Source organism: Ornithorhynchus anatinus, chromosome 1 (assembly GCF_004115215.2).
Source record: "Ornithorhynchus anatinus isolate Pmale09 chromosome 1, mOrnAna1.pri.v4, whole genome shotgun sequence".
NCBI lineage: Eukaryota > Metazoa > Chordata > Mammalia > Monotremata > Ornithorhynchidae > Ornithorhynchus > Ornithorhynchus anatinus.
The window spans coordinates 134,860,308-134,885,044 of NC_041728.1; the positions used below are offsets into that span (position 1 = coordinate 134,860,308).

The window sequence follows — 24,737 nt, forward strand, 5'->3', positions numbered from 1 at the left end:
TCTGACTCCCCGGTTCCTGCTCTTTTCACTAGGCCATACTGATTTTCTTGGGAAAGTCACCACCTACCTCAGTTTCCTCATCTGTAAATGGGTATTAAAGTCCCGTCCTTCCTCCCCTTTAGATCATGAGCCCCATGTGGGACAGGAACTGTGTCCGAACTAATTATCAGGTACTCAGTACAGTGCCTGGCACATAGTAAGCGCTTAACGAATACCACTATTATTATTATTATTATTATTTCCAGTCCAGAGAATGGCTCTTCAGATTGGTACCAAGAGGAAAGAGGGGGGATCCCCTCATACCACCTCAAAGACCCCTCCCCCGGTCCAGCTGGCAGTTGAACAATAACAATAATGATAATAATTGTGGAATTTGTTAAGCGCTTACTATGTGCCAGGCACTATTCTAAGCTCTGGGGTAGATACCAGCTAATCAGGTTGGACACAGTCTCTGTCCCACACAGGACTGACAGTCTTAATCCCCATTTTACCGACGAGGGAACTGAGGCACAGAAAAGAGAAGTGACTTGTCCAGGGTCACACAGCAGACGAGTGGCAGAGCCGGAATTAGAACCCAGGTTCTTCTGACTCCCAAGCCTGTGCTCTATCCACTAGACCACACTCCTTCTCTAAGCAATGGAGCTGGAGAGATCAAACAAGGAAATGCCCTCTGGAAAAGCCGAGAAGGCCCTGGTTGAGGTAGGCGGAGGATCAATGGTGAAGCCGGGATCCGGGGATTGGGATAAAAATAGCTTCCGAGTTTTTACGGAGTGGGTGGGGAGGGGGCGGGATGGGGGTCGGTGGAGGGGGCCGAGGTGAATCTCCAGTGCCCGGGTCCTGCTACCTTGGAAATACACTTCCCCACATCAAGGGATTAGCTGCCCAATTGTCACCTTAAGGCTCAGTGACAAGATCAGTAGGCAAATCCTTTGGGGAGTCCAGAGTTACACAGAGTCCAGGAACTGTTCTGCAATCCAAAACTTCCTGTCAGTGATATCCCCGCTGCCCTGGCATTTCTACAAACCCAAAAATAAAGCCGGGAGGGGGGAGGGAAGGAGGACGGGGAAGAAGAGGAGGAGGAGGTGGGGGCGGCGTTCATAGGAAGCGGCCATCTGACCGCCCGAGTTGTTTATTTTCCTGCCGTAGCTAGCGTCCAGCCAGGAGACCCTGACCGCCTGAAACATGAGGCTCATCTTAAAGCCCATCCCGGCTTCTTTGCCCGGTCTGACCTCCCACGTATGGGAACAGACCCGCCGCTTAATTTCACAGTCATCCTCCATTAGGGTCCAATCCACGAGGCCAATTACGGGCCATTCTTCCAGCCGATTATGCCTATTTGAGCTTTACAAATGGTGCAATAAGCCACACATTTTGGCACGCACTCGTACGCTTCGGAAAAATGCGTAAAACGCAGCTAGTCCCACCTCATCTGCAAGTACGGGAGAGGCAGTGTGGCCCAGGGGACAGATCCTGGGGGTCAGAAGCACCTTGAGTTCCCATCCCAGCTCTGCCGCTTGCCTCCTGTGTGACCTTGGGCAAGTCACTTGACTTCTCTGTGGCTCAGTTACCTTCTATGTAAAATGGGGATTAAGCGTGTGAGCCCCATATGGGACAGGGAATGCGTCCAATCTGATGGTTTTGTATCTACCCCAGTACTTAGTACTTGAGCGCTTAACAAATACCATTGAAAAGTACTGGAACCCTTCCATGCCTTGTTGAGGCCGCCTCTGACTTGAAGTGGGCAGTGGAATTCATTCATTCACTCATTCAATCATATTCATTGAGTGCTTACTAGGCACAGAGCACTGTACTAAGCGCTTGGGAGAGTACAGTATAGCAATAAATGGACACACACACACAAAAAGTTGAGGACTGGCTTTTTTTAAGGGAATCTGTTAAGACTTTACCATGTCTCGAACTCTACACGCTGGAGTAGAAACAAGTTAATCAGCTTGGACGCAGCCCCTGTCCTACATGGGGCTCTCGTTTAATTCCCCATTTTACAGATAAGGTCACTGAGGCACAGAGAGGGGCTCACAATAGAAGCAGAAGGGAGATCAGATACTGAATTGAATTACCACTTTACAGATGAGGAGGCTGAGACACAGAGAAGTTAAGTTACTTGCCCAAAGTCACACAGCAGGCAACTGGCAGAGCCGGAATTAGAACCCAGGTCTTCTGTCTCCCAGGCCTGTGTTCTTTCCATAAGGCCACGCTGTTCCTTGTGCACCATCTGGGAAGTTTGATATTTAGCCAACTAAACATTCTGGCCACTTGGCCAAATACACATTTGTCCTGGAGGTGAGTAGAAAATATGCCGATCTTACGAATTGGATCACGAGTGACTTTCTAGGGAAAGGCCCAATTGTTTAGGGCTTCCTTAAATTAATCAATTCCTTCTAAGCAGACAGCAGTCATTTCTTCACTAGTCACAGACTGATTTTCCAGTTTGCTTCCCCTCCTCTTTCACCCTTCTCCCACCTCTCCTACTCGCCTTTTGGAAATGGCACCGCTAATTCCATCTTCCAAAAGATGGAAGAAATACAGAATGGAAAAGCACCAAAACTCACTTTGCCCATTTTTCCTCAGTCAATCAATCCTATTTATTGAGCACTTATTGCGTGCAGGCCATTGTACCAAGCCTTCAGGGGAATACAATATAACAGAGTCGGTAGACACATTCCCTGACCACAACGAGCTTACAGTCTAGAAGGGGAGCTAGACATTAATATAAACGAATTAGAAATATGTACATAAGGGCTGTGGGGCTGAGGTAGGGGTGACTAAGGGGTGGAAACCCAAGTACAAGGGTGACGCAAAAGGTAGTGGGAGAGGAGGGAATGAGGGCTTAGTCAGGGAAGGCCTCCTGAAGATGAGCTTTCAATAAAACTTTGAGGGTGGAGAGAGTGACTGTCGGATATGAAGAGGGAGGGAGTTCGAGGCCAGAGGTTGAGAGGTCGGCGGTGTGATGGATGAGATTGAGTACAGTGAGTAGGTTGGCATTAGAGGAGAGAAGTTTGAGGGCTGGTTTGAAGGAGAAAAGCAGTGAGGTAAGATAGGAGGGGGCAAGGTGGTTGAGTGCTTTAAAGCTGATGGTAAGGAGTTTTTGTTTAATGCGGATATGGACGGACAACCCCTGGAGGGTCTTGAGGAATTGGAAGACATGAACTGAACGTTTTTGTGGAAAAATGATCCTCCTAGTCAATGATTCGGGTAAAAGCTCTGGGTAGAAGAAAGAGTAAGAAAGCTCTGGGTATTTAGTACAAGTAAACTAAAATAACTAAAATATGGTCTGGGAACAATCTGGGCATTTCACTCAGTGGAAAGAGCACGGGCTTGGGAGTCAGAGGTCATGGGTTCGAATCCCGGCTCGGCCACTTGGCAGCTGTGTGACCTTGGGCAAGTCACTTAACTTCTCTGTGCCTCAGTTCCCTCATCTGTAAAATGGGGATGAAGACTGTGAGCCTCACGTGGGACAACCTGATTACCCTGTATCTACCCCAGCGCTTAGAACAGTGCTCTGCACGTAGTAAGCGCCTAATAAATATCAGCATTATTATTATTATTTGCTCTCTGGTCTCTCTGCACTCCGTCGCTCGTTGATCAGAAAGATTACCGATTGGGTGAGAGACTGGCAGATACTTCCCCAGCCCCAACTTCACTGGCCCAGACCTACAGACATTAATCTTGGATTGGGCTCGCGTCTAGCACCGTCTATGGTTCGGACAGATCAAGCACGGGCAGAAACCTGCGGCAGAGAAACTCCACTTCATTGGCCGAGAAAAACCCAGCCTCTGGCTCTTGGCTGGTTCGCCAGTGGCTCAACTTGAAAGAGGATTTGTATTCCCCGGGCCACGGGAATCCACCACACATAAACTTTTATACACAACTGCGTATAAAAGTTCGGGTTGGCGGCTTCAGAACAGATTTAGTCAGCTACCCCGAACCCTCCGGGGATAGCACCTTCGGGGACTTAGCCATTGTTTCGCGGAGCGGTGATATATTACAGATGATTCTCAAGGCTTAAAGCATTAAAAGAAATCTCTCGGGCCTGCTCTATTCCAGGAAAATAAGGCTGGTGGTGTTAACCCAATTACTCCTCCTCCCTCGCCTCCACTACCCCCACCAATCTGGATCGGTTTAACACCTTTGGTGGTACTCCTCGGTAATTTCTCACCAGGGCAAATGGAGAACTCACGAATATTGATGAATGACTCCCTCTGCTGCTCCAGGAGAGCCCAACGAGTCATTTCGGGGGGGCCAGGAAATGAATTACGGACCTAGGAGGGCACAGACCTGCGTAGAAAACAGGAAGTGTGGTGGTGCCATGCTCTCTTGAAAAAACAGCGGGGCACGATACTGACCGACTGGTTAGTGCCCTCCGGAGGGCCGTTAGTAAACCGAGTCAGCAGCCACAATCTCTTTGGACAGAGGGGGGCCGTTAGATGCAGTGGAGCAAATAGTCTATTTCATTCGCTCTGGCCCAGTCTCAGCCCTCGGAGAACCCCGTCTCGCTCGCCCTAAATAACCGGTTTAGCTTGGCTGGGTTGGCTCCCTTGGACCGAAGAACTCGCACTGCGTTTGAGAGAGATACCATTCCCGAAAACTTCCTCCTTCCTGGAAGAATGACCCACACCGGCGAAATCGAAAGCACGTGGAACTCTCTCCCTCTTCATATCCGACAGACCACCACCCTCCCCTCCTTCGATGCCTTATTAAAGTCACATCTCCCAGGGGCCTTCTCGTAGCTCCCAGCGGCCGCCTCTGACGAAGCCCTCGTTTCCCTGACTCCGTTTCCCTTCTGCATCGCTTGTGAACTTGGATTAGCACCCAGAAGCGGTGTGGCGTAGTGGAAAGAGCAGGGGCTTAGGAGTCAGAGGGTGTGGGTTCAAATCCCGGCTTCGCCCCTTGTCTGCTCTGACTTTGAGCAAGTCCCTTAACTTCTCTGTGCCTCAGTTACCTCATCTGTATAATGGGGATTAAGACTATGAGCCCCATGTGGGACAACCTTATTACCGTGTATCTACACCAACACTTAGAAGCGCTTAACAAATACCATTATTATTATTATTATTAATAAAATCATGTCTCCTCCGAGAGGCATTTCCCGGTTAAGGCCTCTTTTCCCCTATTCCTCACTTTCTGTGTTGCCACGTATTTAGATCTGTACCTTTTAACCGCTTGCTCTTCATGCTGCTCTCCACCCCACAGCACTTAGGTCCATATCCATAATTCATTTTACTGTCTCCCCCTGTAGACTGTAAGCTCACTGTGGGTAGAGAATGTACCTACCAACTCTGTTGTACTGTACTCTCCCAAGCGCTTAGTACAGTGTTCTACACACAATACACAATCAGTGAATGCCATCCAAAGATCGACACTCCACTTAGATGGAATCTGCATCTCCCAGGGCAAGGGAACTTTGTCTTATCTTGTCTTATGCCACGGAGTCGTCTCTGACCCATAGCGACTCCACAGACACATCTCTCCCAGAACGCTCCACCTCCATCTGCCATCGTTCTGGTGGTGGACCCATAGAGTTTTCTTGGTAAAACTACGGAAGCGGTTGACCATCGCCTCCTTCCACACAGTAAACTTGAGTGTCCACCCTCAACTCCCTCCCACGCCACTGCTGCACAGCACAGGGGAGTTTTGACTTGTAGCAGATGGCCTTCCACTCGCTAGCCGCTGTCAAAATTAGGAATGGAATGGCTAGGCCTCTGCTTGACTCTCCTTCCCACGGCCGAGACTGGTAGAGTCCTGGAAACTATCCGGGTGCTGTCCTGAGAGGGGTCACTGTAACTGAGAGGTTTCCAACTACCTTCTGCCGAGGAGGGCCACTCATGGCGGAAGTCCCTTTTGGGTTTAATCTCCAATCGGCTCCCCTCCTGCTGTCCTCATGGCTGGAATTTCTTGACAGCCATATTCTTCGCCCTCCGAGTTCTAGCTTTCTCCTTTCCACACTCGGCTCTGACACTTGGCTGCCGTGTGACCTTGGGAAAGTCACTTAACTTCTCTGTGCTTCAGTTTTCTCATTGGTAAAATGGGGATTCAACAACTGGTCTCCCTTCTACTTAAGACTATGAGCCCCATGTAGGACAGGGACTATGTTCAACTGGATTAATTTACATCTACCTATAGTTTAGAACAGTGCTTGACATATACTGAATCAATGGTATTTATTGAGTGCTCCCTATGGGCCGAGCACTGTACTAATCACTCGGGAGAGTACAGTATAACAATCTAACGGACACATTCCCGGCCCCCAACAAGCTTATAGTCTAGAGGGGAAGAAAGAAATTCCTATAAATGAATAAATTACAGATATGCACAGAAGTGGCAGGAGAGGGGGATGAATAAAACAAGCAGATCAGGGTGATGCAGAAGAGAGTTGAAGAAAAGGAAGACAAATGGCATAACCGAGATTACAACCCCCGTCCTTCTGGCTCCCAGGCCCGTGCTCTAGCCACTAGACTACAACAGTAACGAGAGGAAGGGGAGGCAGGGTCCCAGGAAACTCACCACGCCGATGGAGAAGTAATTGTTGACGATGCTGTAGGGAACAGGGTCTCCGTTCTCCGCCTTGTCATTGGGAATGACTTCGATACGCCATCGATCTAGCATCACCTCAGGGCTGTGCTCGATGTCCTTCAGGATCTTCAGCAAACTGCCACCTTCGTAGCCTTAAGTAGGAAGGAGAACATTACGTCGATTTTAGAACACCACCAAAATTGGGCTGGGAGCTGCGGGTCAGAGAAGCCCGACAGCCAGAGATAATCAGTCGATGAATCAATCGGTGGCATTTATTGAGGGCTTACTCCTTGCAGAGCACTGTACTAAATGCTTGAGACATAGTAGGGGAGACGCTTTGTCAGGCATGAAAGGAAGTACCGGCCTACCTGCGAGAGGCTTAAAAGAAATATGTGGGGTGGAGGAAGGGTTTCCAAAGTAAATCCACAGACTGTAAACTTCTTGAGGGCACGGTTAAGACTATTAAAAATGAAGGCTACAGGCTCGTTGTGGGTAAGGAATGTCTCTACCCACTCCGTTACACTGTCCTCTCCCAAGCGCTCAGTCCAGTGATCTGCACACAGTAAGGACTCACTAAATACCATTTATTCATTGAATAGACATGATTTTCCACTCCAGCCTCCCCGAGATCAAAGATGGCCAGTCAAAGAAAGATGGCCAATCAAAGATGTAGCCAGCTCCATCAACCCATCCCCTTTTTTTGGTGAAATCACTGCTCCTTCTTTCCCGGAAAATTCCACAGGAGGGATGCCTGCTGGAAGACCTCCTTGATCCGTAACAATAATAATAATGATTATGATTATAATAATGCTATGTGTCAAGTACAGTTCTAAGTGGCTGGGGTAGATATAAGTTGATCAGGATGGACATAGTCCCTATCCCACATGGGCTCACAGTCTCAGTTTTACATATGAGGGGTAACTCAGGTGCAGAGAGGTGAAGTGACTTGCCCGAGGTCACCCAGGAGACAAGTGGAGGATCGGGGATTAGAAGCCAGGTCCTTCTGACTCCCAGGCCCTTGCTCTATCCACTAGTCCACACCGCTTCTCTGATCCATCAGAGTGTAAACTCCATTAGAGTGGAAGCCTCCTGTGGGCAGGGAGGGCATGTTGTGCTTCTATGGCACTTTTCCAAACACTCAGTATGGTGCCCAATCCCCAGTGGATGCTCTATAATGACCATTACTTCTACGTGAGCAGTCAGAGAGTGGCCTCAGTTCCAAGCTAGGGGGGACTTAGGCCTGTGGCTTTGATTAATAATAATAATGTTGGTATTTGTTAAGCGCTTACTATGTGCAGAGCACTGTTCTAAGCGCTAGGGTAGATACAGGGTCATCAGGTCGTCCCACGTAAGGCTCACAGTTAATCCCCATTTTACAGATGAGGGAACTGAGGCACCGAGAAGTGAAGTGACTTGCCCACAGTCACACAGCTAACAAGTGGCAGAGCTGGGATTCGAACCCATGACCTCTGACTCCCAAGCCCAGGCTCTTTCCACTGAGCCACGCTGCTTCTTGATCAAGACCTCCCAGGCACTTTGAAAGGAAACCAGAATTACCTTTGACATCTTAATGTTCAAAGTCCCTTTGCCATTCAGTCGTTTTTATTGAGAGCTTACCGTGTGTGAAACTGTACTGAGAGCTTAGGAGAGTACACTGTCACAATAAACAGACGCATTCCTTGCAGACAACCAACTCACTAGAGCTTTAGAGACCACTGTATTTAGCTGGCTGTGCCAGATCAATCGGTGGTATTTACTGAGCGCTTACTGTGTACAGAGATTGTACCGGACACTTACAAAAGTACCATACGACCGAGTTGGTAGACGTGATCCCTGCCCGCAAAGAGCCTATGATCTAGACTGGAAGCCTGTTAAGGGAAGGGAACTTGTCTGCTAATTCTGCCGTACTGTACTCTCCCAAGAGCTTAGTACAGTGTGTTGCACATAATAAGCACCCAGTAAATACCACTGATTGGTAGAAGGGGAGACAGACATTAAAACACATTATGCAGAGGGGGAAAGAGTAGGGTATATGACTACGTAAGTATTGTAGGGCTGGGGTGAATATCAAAGTGCTTAAGGTATACTCAGCCAAGCATAGCATAGTTGATAATAATAATAATAATAATGTTGGTATTTGTTAAGCGCTTACTATGTGCAGAGCACTGTTCTAAGCACTGGGGCAGATAGAGGGTAATCAGGTCGTCCCATGTGAGGCTCACAGTTAATCCCCATTTTACAGATGAGGTAACTGAGGCACAGACAAGTGAAGTGACTTGCCCACAGTCACACAGCTGACAAGCGGCAGAGCCGGGAGTCGAACCCATACCCTCTGACTCCGAAGCCGAGGCTCCTTCCACTGAGCCCCGCTGCTTCCCCCATGCAGAGGGGAGGAAGCAGAGGGGTTATAAAGGGCTTAGTCGCGGAAGGCCTCTTGGAGGAAATGTGATTTTAGGAGGCTCTTTTAAGATGGGAAAAGTGGTGGTCTGTCAGATAGGAAGGAGGAAGGAGTCTCAGGCCTGAGGGAGAATGTGGGCAAGGGGTAGGGGATGGGAGAGAAGAGATCAAGGTTCAGAGAGTATAGGTTGGTGTTAGAGGAGAGGGCTGTGTTGAGTGGCAGATTGGAGGATGTGAGGATTTTCAAATTCTGGAGGATATTTCTGAGGGAGACACTGGACTTCCCTTCTTTGGAGAGCTTTAAGACCCATCGGTCAGGAAACAGGCTGGCCCAGAGGCAGGGGGATCGAACAGATAACCTCTTAAAGTCCCTTTCTACCCTGACATATTCCATCATTATTATTATTATTATCACTGTTTTTAATAATCATGTGGGCTCAAAGCATCTGTCTCTAGGTTCGACTGGTCCAGACTTGGGGGCAGATTGCCAGAACTCCATTTTATAATAATAATAATTATTATTATTAGTAATAATAATAATTACAGTATTTGTTAAGCACTTATGATGTGCCAGGCACTGCACTAAGCGCTGGGGTAGATAAGCAAATCGGGACGGACACAGTCCCTGTCCCACGTGGAGCTCAGTCTCAATCCCCATTTTCCAGATGAGGTAACGGAGGCCCAGAGAGGTAGAGTGACTTGCCCGCGGTCACACAGCAGACAAGTGGCGGGGCCAGAATTAGAACCCATGATCTTCTGACGCCCAGGCCCGTGCTCTATCCACTATGCCATGCTGCTTCTCTGCTTTTCTTTTATGTCTTACCTCCTCCCCAGCGGAGACACCTTGCAAGGTCATTCCCTGTCCCCAAAGGCAGGATGGCCACCGGCGGGTGTTTCAGCAAGTTGGCCTTATCTGTAATCCGAGCAGAGGAAAAGGAAGCCGATAACCACAGTGCCGCTGACTCAATGGAGACAGCACCTTACACCCCAAGAACTGAAAAACCGCCAGCCAGACCGAGCCGACAGAAGAAAGCCTAGTAGATCAGGCGTCGACGGTGCCCTGTAACAGTGATGCTCAGCCGGTTGATGAACCTGATAAAGTGGAGACCGGATCTCATCTTCGCATCCCCCCCGGGTTCCACCCCAGTAATTAATAATCGTGGTATTTGTTCAGTGCTCACTATTTGCACTATACTAAGCTCCGGGGTAAAGACAAATCGGTTTGGACACAGTTCCTGTCCCACATGGGGCTCACAGTCTTAATCCCCATTTTACAGACGAGGTAACTGAGGCACAGATAAGTTATGCGATTTGCCCAAGGTCACACGGCAGACACTTGTCAGAGCTGGGTTTAGAACCCAGATCATTCTGACCCCCAGGCCCGTGCTCTATCCACTAGGCCATCGGTCGATCAATCATAGTTCCTGAGCACTTACTGTGTGCAGAGCACTGTACTGAGTGCTTGGAAGAGTGCAACAAAATAATATAACTGGGCTTGAGTGAGGGTGCCACAGTAACACCACAATTATTCAATTGAATTTATTGAGTGCTTATCGTGCGCAGAGTACTGTACTTCGCACTTGGAAAAATTATTATTATTATTGACTCCAGTGTGTGGGAGGACAGTCCTCGGCACTTGTCTCCCCCACTAGAATGCAATCTCATTCTGGGAAGGGAACGTAACTTTCATCTCTTTTTTTATTGTACTCTCCCAAGCACTTAGTACAGTGCTCTGCACCCAGTAAGGGCTCAATAAATACGATTATTTGAAATCGTTTTGTCCGGGTGATGAGGGATCACTTTATGCTTTCTGAATCTCCCAACCTCTCCAAAAGTTAGTTCTGGATCATTTTCGAGGTATAGAGCACCAGCTCAGGAAGAGGAGAACTGATCTGACCAGAGGGACAGTTAGAACTCAGAGCTTGCGGGACTTGGCTTGGTGCTGCAAGCTGATTTTGGTACCATTTTTCATTTTTAAACTTAACGGGAGCTTCTGCTCATCTTTCACCTTCCCCCCTCCTCCTCACCCTACCCCTCCCTTCTCTACCAATTTCCCGATTCCCCCCCGAACTCCAGTTTCTTGAGGGGAACTCTCTTTCCTAGGCCATCCCCAGTCCTACTTGAGCAACAGAGCCAAAGACGGATTTTCCTTTTCTTTCCCCAACCCTTCGCTTCCATTTTCTTTCCGCCTGATAGAAAACCACCATTCCTCTTTGCATGCTGCTTTCCTTTTTTCTCTAGGTCTCTAGCAAATGAGAAACGGCTCCCTTCACTTGCCCCCTAAGCCCTGCCTCCATTTTGTTTCATTTTATCTGGGCTATTTCACTCTCTTTGGTTGTAAATTTGGATCCCCCGTGTCACTTAGACCAGCCTCCTTTTTTCTGATCCTCAAGAGATAAATTTTCAGGTCTCCTCTGCTCAGGTCTCCTCCTCTTATCCCTTTCTCGAAGTCCCTGCCGTTTTTCAGGAACCATTTTACAATGCTCGTTTTCCACTCTCTTGCCTTCCACCCCCTCGGCTTCCTGTTTGAATGTGCACTGGGCTGTCACACTCCGTTCAGAGAGGATGAAACTGCTCCACAAACCAATTTACTTGCAGCCTTTCCTCCTCCCTGGAGTCAGCCATTTTATGCTACCCAGGAAATCCTCGTGGCCTCGTGGCGCTTGTGAGATAGGAAGGGGCAGGCATTTAGTGTTCCATTTTTAGATGAGGAAATTGAGGCACAGAAAGCCCTAAGTGACGCCCCAGCTCACCCAGTGAGTCAAAGCCAGATCTATTTCCACTAGAATTTACTGCTTTCAGTGAGAGAGAATGCTCTTAACCGTTACTGTATTAACACTGATTAATCAATCGGTGGTATTTATCGAGAGTTTACTTCAGGCGCAACACTGGACTAAGTAAATGTGAGAGTACTGTACCACGGGATTAGCGGATACATTCCCTCCCCTTAACAAATTTATGGTCTAGAGTGGGAGACAGATGTTAACCTAAATAAGTAATTTATAATATATAAGTTAAAGACTTGTACTTTTTAACTAATGATAATAATATTTATGGTATCTGTTAAGTGCTTACTATGTGCTGGACACTATACTGAGCGCTGGGGTGCATACAAACAAATTGGGTTAGTCACAGTCCCTGTTCTCCACAGGGCTCACAGTCTTAATCTCCATTTTACAGGTGAGGTAACAGAACACCAAAGAAGTGAAGTGACTTGCCCAAGGCCACACAGCAGACAAGTGGCAGAGCCAGGATTAGAACCCATGACCTTCCGACTCCTAGGCCCATGCTCTATCCACTATACCAGGCTGCTTCCCTACAGATGCGTTGGTTCCACGGTTCCGTGACCATAATCGAGCAGAGATAGAGCAGAAAGCCTCATGATAATAATAATGATATCTGTTATGCGCTTACTATGTGCCAAGCACCGTTCTAAGCGCTGGGGTAGATACAAAATCATCAGGTTGTCCCACTTGGGGCTCACAGCCTTAATCCCCATTTTACAGATGAGGTAACTGAGGCCCAGAGAAGTGAAGAGTCTTGCCCAAGGTCACACAGCAGACAAGTGGCAGAGCTGGGATTAAAACCCCCGTCCCCTGACTCCCAAGTCCAGGCTCTTGTCACTAAGCCACCAGATCCATGAGATGGAGGGAAAGGAGGCCAGCCAAGTAGCAAGAGGATGGGGGTGAAATGGGAGCAGGAAGGATTGGGGTGAGGAGAAGCTGAAAGCTCCCCATTTTCCTCCTCCATTGCTCCCCATTTTCCTCCTCCATAGGATCTGTAAGGGCCTCTCAGGATCACGAGGGATCAGGATGTTGGAAGATGTTGTCTCCCCTCAGGCAGGAGAAGCCAGAAAGGACGGCATTAAGGGAAGCAGCGTACTCTAAGGGAAGCTGCATGTCCAGTGTGGCAAGAGCCCGGGCCTGGGAGTCTAAGGATGTGGTTTCTAATCCCGGCTCTGCCTCATCTCTGCTGTGTGACCTTGGACAAGTTTCTTCACTTCTCTGAGCCTCAGTTACCTCATCTGGAAAATGGGGATTGAGACTGAGAGCCCCACATGGGACGGGGACCATGTCCAACTTGATTAGCTTGTATCTACCTCAGTGTTTTGGCACACGGTAAGCTCTTAACAAATTATTATTATTATAATTGCCCTCACTTTATTGGCCAGCATTAAATTGCATAACATCTTATGGGCAGGGATCATGTCAACCAACCCTACCAAGTGCAGCATGGCTCAGTGGAAAGAGCCCAGGTTTGGGAGTCAGAGTTCACGGGTTCTAATTCCGGCTCCACCGCTTGTCAGCTGTGAGAGTTTGGGCAAGTCACTTAACTTCTCTGTGCCTCAGTTCCCTCATCCGTAAAATGGGGATTAAGACTGTGAGCCCCATGTGGGACAACCTGATTACTTTATATCCACCTCCCCAGTGCTTAGAACAGTGCTTGGCCCATAGTAAGCGCTCAACAAATGCTATTATTATTATTTGTAGTAATAGTAGTAGTAGTATAATGCTCTGTACACAGGAAGCATTCAGTAAATACCCATGATTGATTCTCCTATTCCTGCTAGGTAGACTATTTGCCACCAAATTCCCTGCAACAGGACGACAGTCTCTAGGTGCAGCTTTCCCCTGACTGCGGTGCCCTCTCCGGTTCTCCGGGTCAGGTCGTGTCCCACCCTTTTTTCAAAACCCCGGTCAAAACTCACTTCTTCCTTTTCAGTACCTCTTCCCCACCATCCTCCATCCCCCACCCCCAAACACACACAAACCTTTAAAGCGCTCAATCACTCTTGCCCCCTCCTTCTTCACCTCGCCACTCTCTTACTACAAACCACCCTGCACACTTCGCTCCTCTAACGCTCATCTTCTCACTGAACCTCCATCTCGTCTAAGCGCCGACCTCTCACCCACGTCCTGCAATGCCTTCCTTCTTCATATCCGACAATGACCGTCCCTCACGTCAAAGGACATCTCCATCAAGAGGCCTTCCCTTACTAAGCCCTCTTTTCCTCTTCTCTTACTCTTTTCTGCATCGCCCTGACTTGCTCCCTTTATTCATCGCCCCCCTCCACCCCCAGCTCCACAATACTTGTGGACGGATGAGTAAATAATATTATTCATTTATGTCAATGCCTATTATGCCTCCCCTTCTAGACTCTAAGCTTGTTGTGGGCAGGGAATGTGACTTATTTTGGTGTTCTACTGTACTCTCCCAAGTACCTGGAACAGTGCTGTGCACACCGTAAGCACTCGGTAAATACCACTGACTGACTGACATACCCCAAATCCTTCTCCTTTCTTATCTCTCTGGACAATGAGCATTTACAATGCCTCCAAGTTTAGCTGAAGCCTCCTGTAACAGTGTTTATTTGCTTCTGTCCTCTGTGTTTATATGTGTCTATTTGCGCTGACCCATTTCCCCCTTCCACACGCACGCCCTGTTCCTTATTTACCAATGCAATCCAAGATCCAGCCAACAGTCCCATCCCCTCCGCAGGCCAGCACACGGAAGTCTGGTGCGTCACGGAAAAAGTTTAATCTGGAAAGCACAAGGAAAGCCAAGTCAAGTTTGTTTCTGATGCTCAGAGATCCCACCCAGGTCAAGACAGATTCTCCTCAGACTTTAAGCTATTCCTTGGGAGATGGGGCAAAGTCTTGGAAAGAGGCTAGGACCAGAATCCAGCCCACAGAGTGGCTTAGTGGCTAGAGCATGGGCCTGGGAGTCAGAAGGATGTGGGTTCTAATCCCGGCTCTGCCACTTTGTACGTTGTGTGACCTTGGGTAAGTCGCTTCACTTCTCGGGGCCTCAGTTACCTCATCTGTAAAATGGAGATGAAGACTGTGAGTCTCATGTGGGACAGGGACTGTGACCAACCTGATTACCTTGTATCTACCCCAGCTCTTAGAATGCTGATTGACACATAAGAAGCGCTTAACAAAGACCCCTATTGTTATATATTCTTACTTCGGACTGGCTCTCCCAGCATATGGAGAAGCTTCCGGGACCCCTATTCTCTGCAGAGCCCAGGATCCGAATCTGAGCCTAAGTAATTCCCAGGACAGTCTCACCCTTTCTCTTGACTTCTAAGCCTGCTGCCCTCCCTCTCTCCTCCACCTCTCCTTCCTGCTCCAGACAGGGCTGTCAAGGAGCATGAGTCTGTATGTTCTTTCCACTCACTCACCCCCTGCCGGGGCCAGGAACCAGACCCCCCAGACTCCCGGAGACCACCAGCCTCCTCACAGCAGTGGCGGCTGAGCCCCCTGGCCTTATGGAGCCTATGACCCTTGAGTACAAGTTTATTATTGTATTGACTCTCCCAAGCTCTTAATACAGTGCTCTGCACACAGTAAGCACTTAATAAATACAGTTGACTGACAGTTGGCAGGCCAAATATGGGGAAAGGTCAATCTGGGCCTAAAAATGGAACAGACCAACACCTCACCCCCTTTATGCACCATACCGAATATCTTCTGGCTTTTCACTGGATTCTGGCTTCCTAAGGCCTTGGGCAATTTCAAGCCGCTGCCCTTCCCCGGGCTCTGTGGAAGGCTCCCTCACGTCCAGAGCGAGAGAGTGAATGTTCTAACCATGTGCTGGCTTGCTTTTTCTGAATGGAAGCCTCTTGAGGGCAGGCTCTGCATCTGCCTATTCCCAATCCACATCACATAACAAATATGACTTCAGCTTCGGCAGTAGCCATTTGCCCTCTCATCCAAGATAACACTTAAGGCCGGGGGTAAAGCAAACACGGCTGATTTCAAATTTCTGCCTTTCCTTCCCTTCCACCATAGCTTCCATATCCCCCTCTTCTTCCATCTACCCCTCTCCATCCTTTCTAGTTTTCTTTACCTCGCGCTCATATTCTCTCAGGTGCAAGATGAGGTCCATCAGTTCTGGGGGAGAGCATCTTGAGGGTTCACGCACTTCATTCATTCATTCAGTTGCATTTATTGAGTGCATACTGTGTGCAAAGCGCTGTATTAAGCACTTGGGAGAGCAAGAGAAGCAACGTGGTTCAGTGGAAAGAGCCCGGGCTTGGGAGTCAGAGTTCATGAGTTCGAATCCCTGCTCTGCCACTCGTCAGCTGTGTGACTGTGGGCAAGTCACTTAACTTCTCCGGGCCTCAGTTCCCTCATCTCTAAAATGGGGATTAACTGTGAGCCTCACGTGGATCAACCTGATTACCCTGTATCTACCCCAACGCTTAGAACAGTGCTCGGCACACAGTAAGCGCTTAACAAATACCAACATTATTAATAATAATAATAATAATGGTATTTGTTAAGTGCTTACCACATATCAGCCGCTGTACTAAGCACTGGGGTGGATGCAAGCAAATTGGGACTGGCAGTCTCAATACCCATTTGACAGATGAGGTAACTGAGGCACAGAGAAGTGCAGTGACCTGCCCATGGCCACACAGCAGACATGTGGTGGAGCTGGGGTTAGAACCCATGACCTTCTGACTCCCAGGCCCGTGCTCTATCCACCACGACATGCTGCGAGTAAAAAAGACCAATAAACAGACACATCCCCTGCCCACAGTGAGCTTACGATCTAGAGCCGAGCTTAAAGTTTAGAGTTTACAGTCTTCAGACTCAAAGAGCTCACCCTAGCTCCACCCAGTAAATGCTCCTGTGAGCACAAGAGGAAGAGTAAAGAGCCACACGCTGGAATTCTGGGCCAGACCCCATTATCTTCCAGGATACGGCAGTCTGGTTGTGCAGCTTTCTCTCACTCAATCATACTTATTCATTCATTCAATTGTATTTATTGAGCGCTCACTGTTTGCAAAGCACTGCACGAAGCACTTGAGCAATAATAATAATTATAATGGTGGCATTTGTTAAGCGCTTACTATGTACCAAGCACTGTTCTAAGAGCTGGGGGAGATACAAGGTTACTGTGTGACTGTGGGCAAGTCACTTCACTTCTCTGGGCCTCAGATACCTCATCTGTAAAATGGGGATTAAAACTGTGAGCCCCACGTGGGACACTCTGATCACCCTGTATCCCCCCAGCGCTTAGAACGGTGCTTTGCACATAGTAAGCGCGTAACAAATACCACCATTATTAAGTTGACCCAGGTGGGGCTCACCATCTTAATCCCCATTTTACAGATGAGGTAACTGAGGCACAGAAATGTTAGGCGACTTGCCCAAGGTCACGCAGCTGACAAGAAGTGGAACTGGGATTAGAACCCAGGACCTCTGACTCCCAAGCCCATGCTCTTTCCACTAAGCTGCTTCAGAACATTATAACAGACACATTCCCTGGCCACAACAACCATATGGTTTAGCTTACAGTCGTTCACGTGGACCCTGGTATTCAGACCCCCAAAATAAAACTCCTCACCCCCATCTTTCTTTTTTTTTTAATTATGGTATTTGTTAAGTATTTAGTAGGTGCCAGGCACTGTACTAAGCACTGGGGTAGATACAAGATAATCAGGTTGGACACAGTCCCTGACCCACACGGGGCTCTAGCTCTCAATCCCCATTTCACATAGGTGGGAATGGAGGCATGGAGAAGTGGAACGACCTGCCCAAGAAGTGACAGCAGGGAAGTGACAGAGCTGGGATTAGAGCCCAGGTCCTCCGACTCCCAGGCCCATGCTCTTTCCACTAGGCCACACCGCTTCTCACGTACCTCCCATGGTGCATCAGCTCAATCTCAATTTATAGAGTCCGTATTAATAATAATAATGTTGGTATTTGTTAAGCACTTACTATGTGCAGAGCACTGTTCTAAGCGCTGGGGGAGATACGGGGTAATCAGGTCGTCCCACGTGAGGCTCACAGTTAATCCCCATTTTACAGATGAGGTAACTGAGGCACCGAGAAATTAAGTGATTTGCCCACAGTCACACAGCTGACAAGTGGCAGAGCCTGGATTCAAACCCATGACCTCTGACTCCCAAGCCCAGGCTCTTTCCACTGAGCCACGCTGCTTCTCTAGAGGGCAGTCTCATAAATGATTGTCACCAGAACTGAAACACAGGCTTTTGGCCACAGTGAGAGCTTGAAGCCCCTCCCCTAAGGCGCCATAGAAGCTTCCAGGTAGTAATGGAATGAGGGGAACGCCCCGTCACTCTTTTCCACCATTAAATGGGGATTCAATCCCTGTTCTTGCTCCTACTAAGACTGTGAGCCCCATGTGGGACAGGGATTGTGCCTAACCTGATTAATAATAATTGTGTTATTTGTTAAGCGCTTACTATCTGCCAAGCACTGTTCTAAGCACTGGGGTAGATGCAAGGTAATCAGGTTGGACACAGTCCAAGTCCCACATATTAATAATACTAATAATAGCATTTGTTAAGCGCTTACTATGTGCAGAGCACCGTTCTAAGCAATGGGGTAGATGCAAGGTAATCAAGTTGTCCCACATGGGGCTCACAGTCTTAATCCCCATTTTACAGATGAGGTAATTGAGTCCCAGAGAAGTGAAGTGACTTGGCCAAGGACACACAGCAGACATGTGGTGGAGCTGGGATCAGAACCCACGCCCTCTGAATTTCAGGCCCATGCTCTCTCCACTAGGCAATACTGCTTTTCGTATGCTATGTCTACCCCAGCGCTTAGAACAGCGCTTGACACACAGTGAGGCTAACGAATGCCATTATTATTATTATTATCATTATTATTATTCAACCATTATCTAGAGTGAAAATAGGGCCAGGTTTCCTCGGCTGCATCAACCCAGCACTTCTCCACACCCGCTAGAACGTTGGGCTGAATGGGTTCAAGAGGTCGTGACAGCCAGTGATTGCGGGGAGGTGGGGGACGATCACTTCTTTCTCTTCCTTCCTGTGCCCCCGATCGTTCATTCTGGAGATATTAATTAACACGGCCCGGTAAATCCATACAAGATTGCACCCGCCCATCCCCTCTGGCTGCGGAATGAAACAGGTCAGCTGAATCCCACCAAATTGCTATTCCCCCTGAGCAAGTAGACCGATGCCTATTTCCAAAGCTAAACTAAGCACCCGAGTATCTTAAGGAAGATCAAGTGGCTCTATTCAAGAAGGACAGGGATGCAGAGAAAGAGGATAATCCTTGAGAAGGGGAAAAAGTCAGGGAGTGGAAGGGAAGGGAAAGGAGGACATGGAGCGGAGGAGGGCAGGAGAGGGGGAAAGGGATGTCTTCTCGAGGGGCAGAGCCGGAAATCGGCAGAAGGTGAAGTTTGCATCTCCGTACCCTGGAGCAGGGCCCCCGCGGTCCAGGTTGTAAACTTGTCTGGGGTTGAGCAGGTAGTGGAATTTCCGAAGGACTCTACGGAACAAAAAGAGAGGGAGAGGGGGAGAGGGAGACGGGAGGAGGGAAACGTCACCGAGGAGGTAACAGGACAGCAATCCCGCCCACGATACAGGGACGAGGGTCTGTTCCCACTGGAGATAGGGCGGATCAGCGGATGCCTCCGGCAGATTAGAGAAGCAGCGTGACTTAGTGGTCAGAGCGCGGGCTTTGAAGTCAGAAGGACCTGGATTCTAGTCCCGGCTCTGCCGCTTGTCTTCTGTATGACCTTGGACAAGTCACTTCACTTCCCTAAACGCTTAACAAATACCATCATCATTATTATTAGTATTCCCTGGGCCTCAGTTACTTCTTCTGTAAAATGGGGATTAAGACTGGGAGCCCCATGTGGGACAGGGACTGTGTCCAACTTAACTTGTATCTACCCTAGCGCTTAGAACAGTGCTTGGCACCTCGTAAGCGCTTAGCAAGTACCATTATTATAATTGCTATTATTATCATTAGATTCCTTAACCTCCAGCTCCAGCCATTCTCAGCCACAAACCTACTGAACGGACAAGGTTCAATCGATCAATCAATCAATAGTATTTATCGATTACAGAGCCCTGAGCTAAGTGCTCCGGAGTACGGCACTCAAGGAGTTCAGAGCCTGAGGTGGAGAGGTGGTTGGGGGCCAGAGGAGGGGACAGTGAATTGATCCCTGATAATCAAATTTTTTTATGGTATTCGTTGAGCGTATATTAACGTTGGCATTTGTTAAGCGCTTACTATGTGCAGAGCACTGTTCTAAGCACTGGGGTAGATATAAGGTCATTAGGTTGTCCCTCATGAGGCTCACAGTCTTCATCCCCATTTTCCAGATGAGGTAACTGAGGCCCAGAGAAGTGCAGTGACTTGCCCACAGTCACACAGCTGACAAGCGGCAGAGCTGGGATGCAGTTACTATGTGCCAGGCACTGTACTAAACACTGGGGTGGATACAAGCAAATGGGGTTGGACACAGTCACTATCCTGCATGGGGCTCACAGTCTCAATCTCCATTTTAGGTCACTGAGACTCGGAGAAGTGAAATGATTTGTCCAACGTCACACAGCAGACGAGTGGCAGAGTCAGGATTAGAACCCAGGTCCTTCTGGCACCCTGGACTGTGCTCTATCCCTTAGGCCATGTTGCTTCTAAGCGTTGGGAGTAGATACAAGGTAATTGAGGACTAAGTAAGAAGCCTGTCTAACTAAAGGGCTAATCCAACTGGCGAAGGGTCTGGAGTCTACAGTGTGGCCAAGTAGTCCTACCTGATGATCTTGCATCTATCCCAGCGCTTAGAATAGTGTTTGACCCACAGTAAGCGCTTAACAAACAGCCCCCCCCAAAACCAGGTTGAACACAGTCCCTGTCCCACCTGGGGCTCAAGGTCTAAGGCAGAGGGAGAACAAGTACTGATTCTTCAGTTTACAAATAAGGAAGCTGAGGCATGGAGGAATTAAGTGACTTACCCAAGGTCACACAGCTGACAAATGGTGCAGCTGGGATTAATAATAAATAATAATAATGATGGCATTGAAGTGCTTACGATGAGCCAAGCACTGTTCTAAGCGCTGGGGTAGATACAAGATAATCAGGTTGTCCCCCCTGGGGCTAGCTGTCTTAATCCCCATTTTACAGATGAGGCAAGTGAGCCACAGAGAAGTTAAGTGACTTGTCTAAAGTCACAAAGCTGACAAGTGGCAGAGCCGGGATTAGAACCCAGAGCTTCTGACTCCCAGGCCCTTGCTTTATCCACTAGGCCACACTGCTTTCTCTGGACACTTCACCAGTTGGCTCAGCCCTGTGGCTAGGCAGGTTCGCTACTCGGCCAGCACCGATGTTTCCCGTCAATGCTCACTGGCCGATCAGTTGTATGTATTAAGTGTTTACTGGGTGCAGAGTTTTGTACTGCTCGTTGTGGGCAGGGAATGTCACTGTTTGTTGTTGTGCTGTACTTTCCCAAGCGCTTAGTACAGTGCTCTGCACACAGTGAGCACTCAATAAATATGATTAAACGAAGGGGTGAACGTAGCAGCGTGGTGCAGTGGATAGAGCACGGGCCTGGGAGGAAGAAGGTCATGGGTTCCAACCCCGGCCTCTGCCACTCGTCTGCCGTGTGACCTGGAGCAAGTCGCTTCACGTCTCTGGGTCTCAGTTACCTCATCTGTAAAGTGGGGATTGAGACTGTGAACCCCATGTGGTACAGGGACTGTGTCCAACCCGATTTGCTGGTATCCACCCCAGTGCTTAGGACAGTGCCTGGCACAAAGTAAGCGCTTAACAAATACCTTAATTATCACTAAGCACTTGGGAGAGTTCAACGGAATAGAGTTGGAAGGCATGTTCCCATCCAGAACGTGTCTGCTAAATTGTAATAGTAATGTTAATAATGTTGGTATTTGTTAAGCGCTTACTATGTGCCGAGCACTGTTCTAAGCGCGGGGATAGATACAGGGTCATCGGGCTGCCCCACGCGAGGCTCACAGTCTTCATCCCCATTTTCCAGATGAGGTCACTGCGGCCCAGAGAAGTGAAGTGACTTGCCCACAGTCACACAGCTGACAGGTGGCAGAGGCAGGATTCGAACCCATGACCTCCGGCTCCCAAGCCCGGGCTCTTTCCACTGAGCCACGCTGCTTCAAATTGTACTCTCCCGAGAGCTTAATACAGTGCTCAGCACCCAAAAGGCGCTTACTAAATACAGCTGACTGATTGACGGTTGAGCTTACAGTCTAGTTTACAGAGCCAATCCCGGTGGGGCAGTCCGTGACAAGAACTGGTCTGTTTAATGGCCCCAGCTGGGAAACCCCCCATCCACTCCCTCTCCTTGCTAGGGGTCTGCAGAGGGCTGTGAATCATGAGCCTGGAGGGGCAGCAGTGACTGGAGAAGAAGGATAAAAAGGAAGAGGAGAGGGAGAGGAGGAAAAGAGGGAGAGGAAGAAAAGAGGGAGAGGAGCAGGTGAGGGAGAGGAGGAAGAGAGGGAGAGGAGAAAGAGAGGGAGATAAGAAAAGAGGGATAGGAGGAAGAGACAGGAAAAAGAGAGGGAAAGCCCACTCCTCGCTAGGGTTCCCAGTCCTCGGAGTCAAAGACTCCACGCTCCTGAGAAAGGAAAACGACCGGGAGACGGGGCGGGGTTTTGGCACTGACACAAGAAGCCGACTGAAGCCAGGAAGAAGCAAGGCTGAGACTGCCCGGTTGCCAGGACTTTTGCCTTTGATAAAGATGAGACGCAGCACGGTCCATCGGTCAGTCAATCGTATGTATTGAGCACTTACTATGTGCAGAGCACTGCACTGAATTCTTGGGAGCGCACACATAACAATAAAACAGACATATTCCCTGCCCACAATGAACTTATAGTCTAGAGGCAGCAGCGTGGCCCAGTGGAAAGAGTACAGGTCTGGGAATCAGAGGGCCTGGGTTCTGATCCTGGTTCTGCCACTTCCTTGCTGTGTGACCTTGGGCAAATCATTTAACTGCTCTGTGCTTCAGTTGCCTCAACTGTAAAATGGGGATTAATTACCTGTTCTCCTCCCATTTAAACCGCGAACTCCATTTGGAACAGGGACAGTGTCCAACCTGATTAACTTACATAGACCCCAGCATTTAGAACAGTGCTTGTCTCAAAGTAAGCATTTGACAAATACAATTTTTTTTTTTAAAGAGAACATACCTTTCTCCTTGTCTCCCTCCGCTTTTGGGGTTCACAAACACCAGCAGAGGATGGGTGCCAGGGGTGGGGGTGATCTGAAACACACAAGAGAAGAGGGAATGAGCGTGGCTGGGGCCCGCAGAGGGCTGTGAATCATGAGCCTGGAGGGGCGGCAGTGACTGGAGAAGAAGGATTAAAAGGAGGACAAGGAAGAGGAGGAGAGGGAGACGAGGGAGAGAGGAAGAGGAGGAAGAGAGGGAGACATGAGAGGGAGAGGAGCAGGAGAGGGAGAGGAACAGGAGAGGAGCAGGAGAGGGAGAGGAGGAAGAGCGGGAAAGGAAGAAAAGAGGAAGAGGAGGAAGAGAGGGAGACATGAGAGGGAGAGGAAGAGGAAAGGGAGAGGAGGGAGAGGAGGAGGGAGAGGAGGAGAGGAAGAGGAGGAGGGAGAAGAGGTGAAAAGAGAGGAGGGAGAGGAGGGGGAGGGAGAGGAGAAGAAGAAGAGGAGGAGGAGGGAGAAGAGGAAGAAGAGGTGGACTCTCCCCGGAGTTAGCAAGGCAGAGAAACTGAAGATGTTTACAGGATGAATGACAGGCTTGTAGGGTATGGGATGGGGAGTAAAGGCAGTGACACCTTTCCATCCGCCCAGGCCCTTGGGTTCCAGCAGACTCTTTAATCTGCTTTCCCACACCTCCAGCTAATCACCAGCCCTACTAAGTTCTCTCCTACTTTCATTTAGTCACATTCACTTAGTGCTTACTGTGTGCAGCTCACTATTTCCCTTTCTAGCCCTCAAACAGAGGAATTGGAAATCAGGCAGGGATTATCTATTGCCTCCTCACTAGCCCTTGTCCTAGCTATTTGCTTGCATTCTGGCCCTTCTGCGTCCCAGCTGGGGTAAGAACCAGAAAGACGGTTCTGCCGCGAGAAAGTTGTGGGACCTTGGGCAAGTCACTTAACTTGGGCCAGTTAATGCAACTGGAAAATGGAGATTAAGGCTGTGAGCCCCTCATGGGTCACAGACTGTGTCCAACCTGATTAGCTGGTTCAACTGTATATATTTTCATTACTCTATTTATTTTGTTAATGAGATGTACATCACCTTGATTCTATTTATTTGCTATTGTTTTAATAAGATGTTCAACCCCTTGATTCTATTTATTGCTATCGTTCTTGTCTGTCTGCCTCCCTGTAAGCCCGTCAATGGGCAGGGATTGTCTCTGTTACCGATTTGTACATTCCAAGCGCTTAGTACAGTGCTCTGCACATAGTAAGCGCTCAATAAATACTATTGAATGAATGAATGAATACTCCTGCATTTAGTATGGTGCCCGGCACATAAAAAGTGCTTAACAAATACCATAAAAAAAGAGAGGACTGGGAAATTTTCCAGGCTGACTGTGCTGATCATTTTGAGAAGCGTCTGACTAAAATGGTTGCTAGCTCTCCTTGTTGCTCTTTATTATTATTAAGTGGAATGCATGCTCTGGTGCCTGTAGGGAGCTCTTAGCTTTTAGCTTTCAGCATGGCCTCTGCACCATGGGTCATCCACTCGCCCCAAACTGCAACTAATCACTCCTTGGACCTCTCTACCAGGTGGCCATGTGACTTCATTCATTCAATCGCATTTATTGAGCACTTACTGTGTGCAGGGCACTATACTAAGCACTTGGAATATACAATTTGGCAACAGATAGAGACAATCCCCACCCAACAACGGGCTCACAGTCTAGAAGGGGACAGTTCCTTAGCCCCCAGTACCTGGTGCCCCCTATTGCAGCTACCAGGACCCTCGACATCCTGTCCTCTATCAGACCAGCCTGCTGCCTCTTCGGGATCCCGCACTGCCCCTTCTCCAGATCGCCCAGAAACCTCC

At 48.8% G+C, this 24,737-nt stretch overlaps 1 protein-coding gene across 2 annotated transcripts in view; it reads right to left on the bottom strand.

Annotated features, from left to right (window-relative positions):
- The window catches only part of DGKG (diacylglycerol kinase gamma), a 340,544-nt gene that overhangs the window by 178,314 nt on the left and 137,493 nt on the right, over nt 1–24,737 (bottom strand). For both annotated transcript variants that reach the window (XM_029061465.1, XM_029061482.2), the window contains 5 exons: nt 22,886–22,959; nt 19,131–19,205; nt 14,384–14,469; nt 9,752–9,841; nt 6,523–6,683 (listed from right to left, as the gene is read on the bottom strand). In XM_029061465.1, the coding sequence (XP_028917298.1) occupies nt 6,523–6,683; nt 9,752–9,841; nt 14,384–14,469; nt 19,131–19,205; nt 22,886–22,959 (486 nt within the window). The remainder of the gene's footprint in view (nt 1–6,522; nt 6,684–9,751; nt 9,842–14,383; nt 14,470–19,130; nt 19,206–22,885; nt 22,960–24,737) is intronic.